Source organism: Theobroma cacao, chromosome 1 (genome assembly GCF_000208745.1).
Source record: "Theobroma cacao cultivar B97-61/B2 chromosome 1, Criollo_cocoa_genome_V2, whole genome shotgun sequence".
NCBI lineage: Eukaryota > Viridiplantae > Streptophyta > Magnoliopsida > Malvales > Malvaceae > Theobroma > Theobroma cacao.
In genome coordinates this window covers 8,797,415-8,809,027 of record NC_030850.1, presented here as the reverse complement: position 1 = coordinate 8,809,027, position 11,613 = coordinate 8,797,415, and the positions used below count along the sequence as shown (strand labels likewise).

At 35.1% G+C, this 11,613-nt stretch overlaps 2 protein-coding genes across 3 annotated transcripts; one reads left to right on the top strand and one right to left on the bottom strand.

Annotated features, from left to right (window-relative positions):
* Positions 15-7,208, bottom strand: LOC18612049. 2 transcript variants are annotated; one of them, XM_018114169.1, is made up of 10 exons: positions 6,759-7,208; positions 6,371-6,420; positions 6,176-6,254; positions 5,973-6,068; positions 5,665-5,745; positions 5,445-5,536; positions 3,821-3,913; positions 1,919-1,987; positions 763-963; positions 15-391 (listed from the first exon to the last, which is right to left on the bottom strand). In XM_018114169.1, exons 1-9 carry the CDS (start codon positions 7,080-7,082, stop codon positions 825-827), a joined length of 1,023 nt encoding a protein of 340 aa, XP_017969658.1. In that variant the 5' UTR covers positions 7,083-7,208; the 3' UTR covers positions 15-391; positions 763-824. The 2 variants fall into 2 exon arrangements, with proteins under 2 accessions (XP_017969658.1, XP_007048689.2); XM_007048627.2 differs by having other exon boundaries at positions 22-379; positions 6,759-7,203.
* Positions 9,030-9,889, top strand: LOC18612048. Its single transcript, XM_007048626.2, has one exon. It carries the CDS (start codon positions 9,051-9,053, stop codon positions 9,720-9,722), a length of 672 nt encoding a protein of 223 aa, XP_007048688.2. The 5' UTR covers positions 9,030-9,050; the 3' UTR covers positions 9,723-9,889.

Below are 11,613 nucleotides of genomic sequence, written 5' to 3'. Positions count from 1 at the left end.
TGAACAGCAGGAGGTTGGATGTATTATCATAGGCTCTTACCTCTTATTATATATTCAAAGTACTACCTTTGGTTATATAACCCACCAAAGGCGGAGACCCAGTGACACTTCCCATGTCCCAAAAGAAAAAATAGATTGAAATCTAGAAACAAAAATTTGTCTCTAGATAGCATTTTACATCAAAAGTGTACAAGAATAATTACTGTCATCTTCTACAAAGCATTTTGCTCTTCAACAAGAGAAATCGATGCACCAAAAGAAATCCAACAACCTTCTTAATATCCAGTAATGATTAAGAATGGTAAGAGTTTCTTGTTCTATTTGTCTTCTGCCCAATGTTTTCATGTTATCCCTCGCTTCTAAGCAGCCCAATCAGCAGCTGAAACCATTTCTGCATATATGTTACAAAAATAATACTGAAAGTAAAAGTGGAAAGAAAGGGGCATAAAATGTAAGTTGCCGAAAAGGCTTATATTTGCACTTTTAAGCACAGTTTTTTTTTTTTTTTATAAATATGTGTATCCACAACGCCAAAACCTGCCAATTATTGCTCTTTTATTTTTGGATAAAATTTTGCTAAGTTAGATTATATACCTCAATTCTCCTCTGACATTTTAACACATTCAATAACTCTAAACAAAATTCAGGAATTCATATAAAGAAAAACAGAAAAATACAAAGTTGGCAAGACCAAAATAAGCCAGAAGTCTTAAAACAAAGAATTATTAATTGTGTAGAAATTACTGAAAATGAATAGAATACCTGTGGGAATTGCAGCAAGTTTATTGTTTAAGATGCCCTTCTGCGTGACAGGGTTTTCAATATTAAACCTCTGTTTTTTTCTCAACTACAGTAACTGCCTCCTCTATAGCTTGAAAGAAAGTGGCAATCTTGTATGTGAAAAATCCCACCAACATTGGGATCAATTCTAAATGCATATAACCATATTCTGGAACAAGGATCCTACACCAAACAACATTGTCAGCATGAAAATCAAAACTTTTATGGATTTTGAGTATATCTGAAGATCCGCATGCCTTGAACTGGATGAATTTTTGACAGAGGATTTTGATGTATTTGCTCAAGGTTGCCCGGAAAACCACAGACAGAAAATCTAACAGCATCTTACAACAAATTAGAGAAAGCCATTGAGAAAGGTACTAAAATGAACAGGATAATCATGAAGACAAAGCAGTACCCTTTTATAATGCCAAAAAGGTAACATGATGTAAGAATAGTTAAATATGGCATGAGAAACAAATTTGTCAACCAAGTGACCTATTGGGGGAAGAACATAAACTCTAACCAAAAGATATCTAAATGCAGAATTCTAACAGCTAGGCTTTGAGCTGTGAAACTTACCTCCCCGTAGGATAAGTTACAGTATGAAGTACAAAGGAAACATCTCAGACAAAATGATTCAAAATTCGGTAAACTTTTTCTTAAAAAAAAAAAAGAAAAGAAAAAGAAAATTTTATTCTTTTAACATGATGAAAAATGGAAATACTATCTTGAATACAGGACACAGCAATTGAAGGTGAAATAATGCCCACAAGCACGTAGCCTGGTGGTATCTTTTCTTTTAACAGAGTTTAAGGTCTTGGAATCAAATCTAGGCATGTTCGATGTGTATAGAGTGAGTAAAGGGATGGAAGAGGATTATCTTCCATTGTGCACCCTAAGCGATAGATTTTACACAATAGAGGAAAGAACAGCATAACAGAATGCACAAGGACAACAGGTAATTACAAAATAGAGAGCATTACTAGAGTTGTAAAGTTATAGAAATGCTCAGAAGTTGGTGAGACGTGAGAAAGAGATTTCACCAGAATTTCAACAAACTGCCTTGAGAAAAGTTGCTTCTTAGTTAACAGATAAAGCAATTTATCAACACGAGAATGCTAGAAAAGGTGCTTACCCATTCCAACGGTTATAGATCATGACCAATACAACAGGAACGAGCAGCCTTGGCTGTGCAACTGCACCCCTGAAAGCAAAGCTCAAAGTGAGCTAAAAAGTTAAATCAAGTCACTTTAGACTTGGAAGATTATGTGAGGAACAAATGTGAAAGAAAAAAAAAAAAGAAAACGACACCATGGATCCCATCCTGTTCAACTTAGAAATTTAGAGCAATTTCCATTACTTGTAGGCCATTTCCCAAAAAAGAAAAAGACATCACGGATCTCATCCTGTTCAACTTAGAATTTTTTGAGCGATTTCCATTACTTGTAGGTCATTTCCCATGGCACTGAACATTTAGAGCTTGCCCTCAGCACTTATGGCTCATTGCGACAATGCTGAAAGCAGGTTGCAATGACCAACTTCCGCTATATCACTGTTGCGAAATCAGTTCTTGACATGCAAGCAGAATATTGGAAAGCCTAATTAAAGGAAAGCTATCAAAGCCACAACAGAGAAGAGAAGGATCAAGAGGGGCACAAAGAGGAGAAAAGACAACTATGTCTCTCTAGGTTGATACTTGCCTCCTCATAGAGGACTTTATAAATTTCCTTATGTTGGTATTTATCCCAACTACTCTTTAATCCTTTTACACATTCCAAAACTGTCTTGACAAGAAACTCTCTTACTATATTTTACTACCAACATGGGTCCTTACTTTAAGAAATAAGTTTATTTCCAAGATTTGATGAAAACATTAAATTTAGGCACATTTAATATCAAAATTCTCCAATGACCATTTCTGCACTCAAAACAAATTGGTTTTTTCTTTGGTGAGATTAAAACTAGTCTTACCAATGGAAACAAGTCAAAAGAGTTATGCAAATAAAATACACAATGGACATATATCTGTAGAACATTAGTTGTGAGATTGTTTTGTGGCATTACTCAGCAAGACATTCAGGGATTCGACAATATGGTATCTCATGGATCATAACTCAAGTTTACTACCTCATTTAAATAATAGTCAATGTAAATTTAGCAAGATAAGAGTGTTTTAGCAAGACAGTATCTTCTTGGAACATGCAGATGAAACCTGTCAAGAAACTACAGGGGAAAAATGGACATAATGCAGGTAAAACTGTTGAACAGCATTACCTCCTCTATACTTAACAAAGAGCTAACCTGTGTGAGCACAAGTCTCCTGTCGACTTGAAGTTCAAGTATTTAACTTTAAAGTAAAATTTATAGTGGAACCAAAGCATTCCACATAACATATAGATTATCAAATGTCTGAACAAATTATCTAACCAAGTTTTTATCATCTAGGAATGAATAAAATTGTAAAATATCAAATCATTGCAGTGATAAATAAATAAAATGCATTTATAGCAACAGTTCCCTAAAGCTTTCTTTCATTTTTTTCTTTTACTTGTAAAGCTTAAGCTCCGTTTGTTGATGCTTTCTATTTGCTATTTGCTTTCTTTTTCCTCTACTTCTTTTTTTTTTTTTTTTTTTTGTTCAAAAAATGAATAGAAAGCAAAAAGCAGAAAATAAAAAATGAACAGAAATAAAAGGCCAATAGCAAAAGCATCAACCAAGCAGAGCCTTAATAAGTCATTCTTCATGTAAAGGGTTTAAGCATCTAAATCAGTATCCAGCTGATTTCATCTATCTGATTCACATTTACATTCTGTAAGTACAGTAAGAGAAAAGAATTAGAAATTTATGTCCTGTTTCATTTGCCGTATTTTGGTTTCAACTACTAATGATACTATGGTTGCTGAGATGATCAGTTAAGTGAGTACGCAGTCAAAGAAATACGTGGTACCAAGGATGTCAAGATAGTGCAGAATATACCTGAAAGTGATCAGGTCAAGATAGTAAGCATCTGAGTTTTAAGGACTAATAAATTACTTACTTCATACGCCCCTTTGCTCCTTCTGTAAGGGAATCCACACTACTTCCCAGCATACGCATATACACCAAAGAACCAAGCAACCCAGCACCAAAGCTGCAGTCAGGAAAAATCAAAAAGCTTCAGATATCATGGCGAGAACAGTGAGCTCCTAAGTTTAAAAGTTTATATGCAATGGCATAATAGATCTAGAACTATAAAACTAATACTCTTTCCACCTATAATCACAACCAGAGAATCATTATCTGTTCAAAAGGGATTTTCATATAAAGCAAGTTAATGGTTGTATGATCTAGTTGAGATTGTTGTCTCTTAACAATACATTTGACATGGCAGTAGGCTATGGCCAACAAATATACAAAAGGAATGTGTGCAGATGGTTATGACTAATGCATGGCTTAAAATAAGGTTTTAAAGCTATTGACAATTATTTAACTCTACAATATACTAAAAATTGAATTTACATGTAACATCTCCAGATCCATAAAGCAATGAAATGGGTAAATAAAAACATCATCCTTAAAGTTTGAGTTGAATTCTTATACAGCCCACATGGTTTAAATTTTGACATTTATGATAGTTTGAAACTATTCTTAGAATGGTCCTTACTCTAATTACCATTAAAAAAAGTAACAAAAAAGGCCATGCTGGATCCTAAGTAACTCAATTTTAGTTTCCCTCTTTTTTCTTCTTTTTTGTTCACCCTTTCTCTCTGTATCACTTCTTTCTCATCCTTTTTTTCTCTACTCTCAGGAAAGAGCAAAGGAAGTGTAATTAAGTCAAAGACAGAAAGATTTGATAATGAAGAGAGAGGAATTAAAAAAAAGAAAGGAGGGAATACCCAGCATGGTAGCACCAATGGAAGGAGAAGACATAGAGAGGGGGGGAGGATGAGAGAGTACATAAAGCTGAAATAAGAAATAATGCAAGTTTGTGACATATCCTCACAAATACACCAGTTCTAGCATTCATAAACTGTAGTTCTCACTTCTCAATTACTAGATGGCTAGCAATACATATTGTTCTCAAGTTCTGAGCAATGGTTAATATAGAGAACAACTCAAATGATTTAGGGTGAACTCCACTGTACACCTCCTGCGGTTCCAACTTTTTCCATATAGCACTCTATGATTTCCTTTTTCCATTTAGCCCTTGTACATAAATTCTGTTCCTAAAGAGGTTAAACTGTTAATTTCATCCAATAAAATTATCAAAATACCCTCAATTCAAAAGTTAGCCTATTTATTCACACTTAAAGGTACTTTTTTAAATTTTACTGAGCAAAATTAACAACCTAACCCCTATGGAAACAGAATTTATTCACAGCATACTAATTGGGAAAAAAGAAATAACAGTATGCCATGTGAGAAAATTGGAAACCACAAGGGTGTAGGAGTTTACCCAATGATTTTAGTAATAGGTATCTGATATGCTTGATTGTTAAAACATGACAGACCACAAAAGTTTAAAAAAGGAAAAAAGGAAAGAAAAAGAATAAGAGAGATTAATCTCAGCTGCCACAAGGAACAACTTATTAACCTAAATTGCAAATTATATTAAGTATACAGGAAGACTGCCTACTAAGAAATATACTAAATAACTAAAATATGTGCAAATATAAACGAACCTAGCAGCAATTTCAGGAGTGTAAGAAACATAAGCTGAGACTAGACCAACACCACCTATAATCAAGGTGAGAACTTGCAACTTCCTTTTCAACTGCAACATGAAATTCCAAAAGTTATAAAGATAAGAGAAAACCTTAAGATATCTCTTCCCCTAGGTACAAACAGAGTGAAACTGTAACAAATGAGATGATGAAATCAACAAATACTACTCCCAACTACCTTAAAGTACTGCTCCCTTGATTGAGCAGCCAACACTTCAGGGTCTCCTTGAGGCCGCCGTACCTCCCGCAATATCACATCCTAGATGGTAGAACCACATCAGAATCAGAAAATGCAAAGTGGAAGTATCCTTCCACTTCACAATGTCAAGAATCAACATGAATAAAGCTTCTACTTCTGAAGGCAAAATCAAAGTCAAAATTTGTGCTTCATAGTCACAAGTATTCATACTATGTGTTTTCTTGACTGACAATTAACTGATCAAAAGTTACTTATAACCACTTTGTGGGAATTGAATTATAACTCACACTGCCACCAGTTGCAGCCTTGGTTGCTTTATCCCACTTTTCTTGCTCACGCCGTGTTGGCACCAATTTCCATTTGCACGACATGCTACCACTGCTCTGGTAGTCATTTCATTCCAATAGACAAAATAAGAAATTTCGTGATTAGAGAGAAAATGCCATTAGATCAAGAAGATCTGATAGGAAATGAAAACCCGTTGTCTCACTTGAGTTGTAGATTCAACTGTCTGTTCTAACACAGGCTTTGAAGGTGCTGTAAGTTCCTTGCTCAGATCGACATCCAGACTATTTATATTCCCATATCAATGAAAAAAAAAAAAAATAACATGAGCAACAAATATGGAAGAGAGAAATATCTAGAGAAAATACATTGAATTGTCACATTGTTAATAGGCATAAACCTGTCAAGGCTCATAACTCGATTTAAGCTTAAAAATCCAGAAGGCTCTTCCTGTTTACACCAAACCATATGAACTGAATTATAACATAGGCGATGAACAAAATATGAGAGTAATGCAGTCCAACTGACAATCATATCAACGAAAAATATAATTATTTTTTCTATTATGGGATAATGACAATCAATCAAACAAACAATTAAAACAATCAAACTGTTAAAACTACATAGCAACCCCACTAATAAAGCCACCAACCATAAGCAGATAGACTTTAAATCACAAAATTCATTAAGATAACCATATAAAAGCTATTCCCATTCTGCTACCAAACTTCAAAACAAACCCTTACTGGGAAGGAGGCCAATACAGTAAAGCAAAAACAAACTTTGACCTTAACAGGGGAGGGTTGAAGAGAAGAGTCATCGGCAGAAGCAGGGTCCTGAATGAGCTTCTTCATTCTACCAACGAAGTCCTTGTTCCAAATGAAGTCATCAGAGGTTAAAGGGTCGTCTTCTTCACCACCCCAGTACTTGCGAAGCTTGGTGGTTGCAGGCGGGCCCCCATACTCCCCTGGAGCCACGCCTGTTGACCATTTAAGGGGCTTCTTCTTGGGCAAGATGATTTTGGTCCGTCTTGGGTTTGGTGCTTGCTGTTCTTGAGAGAATGCTGCTGTCGTTGAACTTACTCTCAATGGCATATAGTTTAGTGTTGCCATTGCTGTCCAAAGCTAAAACGCTTCTCCTTCACTTCAGCTTATAAGTTTTATTCATTCATTCAGTTTAGAAATCAAAATATTTGGAAAAAGAAAAAAAATATCTGGGTCTTCACTCTTCACGCTGGGTTCGTGTAATTGTGTCCATTGATGTTCCACACAATTCTCATCCTTTATTTTTTGAAAAATTTAAATACTTAATTTAAAACGTTTTACATTGAAAAATTAGTACTAAATTTTAAAAATTTTAAGCAATGAAGTTATAATATAAAAATTGTTTGGTATGCTATTGGAAATTATAATATTAGTCAACTTTTTATTGGAATTTCTGTAGAAGAGAAATAGAATTTTATAATTATTTTCTTTGGTGAATTTTTTTAAAAAAAAAGAAGGAATAAGTGATTAGAAAAGAACATAATATTACTGTAATTAAATAACAAATTTTTTAAAAAAATTAATTGACTAAATACATTAAGTTTTTAGTCACTGAGAATTTTTAAAACTATTTTTGAAAATCTTCTATTAATTAATTTTTAAAATAAATTATCAAACACAATGAAAAAAATTAAATCAATAATTTAATCATTTAAAAATTTAATCGAAGTATCTGTTATTCTAATTTGACGACCAAACTTCAACCTCGCTATATCTATTATTTGAGTTATAATAAAACATATCATATTGAGTTACAATTAAAATACCATTTAATACATGTTTTTAAAAACTTTGAATGAAAAATATTTTCTTTTATTAAAAAATCAAATATGTGAATTTTTAGGTACATATATATATGTTTAGTAAAATGTAATGTATTTAAAATAATAGGCATCAAAATTTTAAAGGTTTTTTTATCAATTAAATGTTAATCTTTAACAAGTTTATTAAAAGAAAAAAGTCTTTAATTTTATTAAAATAGCTAAATTAATATTTATTTTTATAAAAAGAATAACATTATATGATTCATGAACAAATTGCACCTCAAATAAGAGTGTCCTAGTGGCCCAAAGCTTAGGTTTTGGGGTCGAAGGAATTTATTATTGAATTGGGTTATTTTTGTCATTTGGTGAAGAAGAAAAACCCTAGCATTGGCAGCCCTCTTTTTTCTATATATATGTGCTTAAGATTTGTCTGCTGCTGCCCTGCTCCCATGGGGAGTTCTCGCTCTTCAAAGAAGAAAGAAAAGCTGATGTCAAGTTCTCTTTTTCTTAGTCACTGCTGGTCGGGGTTTTAATTTTTTTGACAGGAATTCATTCATTCAATTGGTTGTGGCTGTAGTAGATTTGAGAAGAAAAAATCTGTGTACAATAAGCCGATGCTCTGGAACAAACAATGAAGGAAGCATGGTAATGTGCACAGAAATTGAATCCTCCGATGGGTCAACATGTCTGCTCCCTCTGAACCCCCTTTCTGGGCGGCTTTGATGAGGGGGCCTGGTTTCGACCCACATTTTTTTGAGTGTCTGCGGGCATGTTTGAATTTGTTTTATATCAGATCCGCCTGGGATTGGCTTTCTTGTTTGTGTTTGAAATCAATGTCTGCAATCTGGGCTGTTTTTGTGAAATTAAAAGAAGCAAAACTGTTCAAATTACTAACCCTTTTTTGCCAAGTCACTAATTGGCAGTTGCAATTTGAGGGTGAAAAGGAGAGAATGACTGGGCTATGGCCTAGAGAGACATTATGAAACAAGGGATGTGTATTTGATTTTGATGGTGTCAGACCTTAACATGGCTTTGAATTTTGATGCTCCTAATCCAGATTCATCATCTAAACTAGAATAAATGAAAATGTAAAACTGATTCCAAGTGATGAGCAATCAAGGAATATATACTAAAATGAAAAGAATTCCACTATTCTTCAATGAAAAGAATTCCACTATTCTTCAATGAGAAGAATTCCATTTCTCTTTCTTTGATTCCAAACATAACCAACACATGGAGGCTTTGGTGACAATTAAGGAATAGTTGCATTCCCATGTATATATTTCAACTGAAAGTTGGGAGTTATGGTTACCCTTGGACAAAAGTTTTCCTGACGATGCCTAAGCACCGCAACTATTCCCCATTGCGTCCATGCGTGAATCATTTCAGCCACTGCCATCCTCTGCGACCTATCGATCAAATAAAAGCAGAGGAAGAACTCATTTGCTCTGGTTGCGGCCTTGAAGTCATAGGTTCAACTTTCATGTGCAGCAAGTCTGACTGCGATTTCATTCTTCATAAGTCATGCTTCGAATTGAATTTGGTGCTGCAACACAAATCCCACCCTCCCCACTCTCTCAAACTTCTCTGCGCCCCTCCTGACAATTATAGTAGGAACATTTTCATTTGTCATGCTTGCCATGACTATGGCACTGGTTTTGACTACCATTGCTCCACATGCCAATTTGATCTCCATGTTGGATGTGCTAAACTGCCCAAAACCATAAATCATAAAGATCATCAACATTTGCTTACCCTCTACTATTCCTTCTCGTGCATCAAGGAGAATATTGAAGCCTTCGTTTGTGATGTTTGTGGCCAGGATGTACCAGATCGACTCTGGGTTTACCACTGTAAAAAATGCGATTTTGGTATCCACTTACGATGTACAATTCCTGATACAGTCCTGAAGAAAGATATTCAAATGGTCTCAACTAGACCATAAGGAGACGTTTGCTATGGTGTAAGTAGAGAAATTTCCATTTATTTTAATTGGGTGTAATGTGATTACATGGTTTGGTTTGCAAATTAGACATGGGAAAGTCTTCCCATTGTAAAGTAATTACAAAGATTAAAGGGAATGTCATTCCCTATTAATCTATATTCTATTCATACATTCCCCATATTTGTGAATTTATTTTGCTATTTTGTATGTTTAATTTCACCTATTCAATTTGCAACATTGATCTTTCCTAAGTTCTTCAATAAATGGTTATAAAATAGTGTTTTTTTTTCTTTTATTGGGTGAAATTGATGCTGATAGTGTTTTGTTAGGGCCAAATAAATACCGGCCACCAGCAAAACGTCACAATTACACGTTGCCTCCTTGGCAAATAAAATGCCTAAATCTAAACGGTAACCAACTAGAACAGGCAGTTTTTTCTTTTATTTTTTGTTTCCAAAACCGGCGTTTCCATTCCAAACAAAATCAATGATGACTCGTAGAACAAGAAATGCACCTTCATCACCCCAATTCTCCGCTGAATCATCCGCCACTCGCAGCAAACATCACCGCAAAATCCCCTACGTTAATTATTATTATAGTGATGATAATTATGTTGACAATACTTCTCTGTCTCATTCTCCCGATGAATCAAATGGAGATGACTTGGAACAACCGAGGAATGAGAATGACTATGATGATTTTGATGCGTCTGACTTTCAGTCTGAATCCATGACTAATGCGCCCAATGCCCCCAAAACATTGCTCAGAGGCAATGGTTTAAGTGCAGCAGCGTCTTTGAATTCAGTCTCAAATTCTGCTATTTGGTCACGATCCAATCTTATTGAGGCTACTTCATATATTAACATTGCCCCATTGCCTATCTTTCATGGTAGTCCCAGTGACTGCCCGGTGACCCATTTAAGCAGGTTTGCCAAAGTTTGCCGTGCAAATAACGTATCTTCTGTTGATATGATGATGAGGATCTTCCCAGTCACTCTTGAGAATGAGGCTGGGCTTTGGTATGATCTTAACATAGAGCCATACCCCTCACTTCGTTGGGAAGAAATAAAGTCTTCCTTTCTGCAGGCATACCATAAAACCCAAGTGACAGAGCAGTTGAGGCATGAACTTATGATGATTAATCAAGGCAGTGAGGAGCGTGTGCGGTCATATTTTCTGAGACTGCAATGGAGTTTGCAGAGATGGCCTGATCATGGGATCCCAGAAAATTTGCTTAAAGAGATTTTCGTTGATGGATTGAGGGAGGATTTCCAGGATTGGATAGTTCCCCAGAAACCTGATTCTTTGGTGGAGGCGTTGAGGCTTGCTATTGCTTTTGAGCAATTGAAAAGCATCAAGATATCAAGGAAAAAGGATTTGAAATGTGATTTCTGTGAGGGGTCGCATGAGGAAAGGAATTGCCAAGTCAGGGAGAGAATGAAAGAGTTGTGGAGAAAGACAAAGGACAAAGAATGGATGGATTCTTCAGAGAAGAATCAGAGCAATGAAGCAGTAAATGAGAGTGCAGAGGGGAGCGCTGAGGACAGGATCGAAGAGGAAAATGTTGTTGAAGGAGAGATGTTGAGTGGGAGGAAGCAGAAGAAGAAGAGTCCGTGTCAGTGTTGTAAGCACCAGTGTTGGAAGAAGCAGCTTGATAGAACAAACAGCCTCGTTTCCAGAAACTCTGATGCAGTTTGAATTTGTTACTACGTCTTTTGCTTTTCTTTCTTACTTAAATTCCTTGTTTTTTTTTTTTCAAAAAGGAAATTAAATTATATTACGTTTACGTTTATCCAGGAGAAGGGAAAGGCTTTCATCTTATTGATACGAATAATTTTTATCAACAACCATAATACTTTCATTTCAATACACGGAGTGCAATCTCCCATAA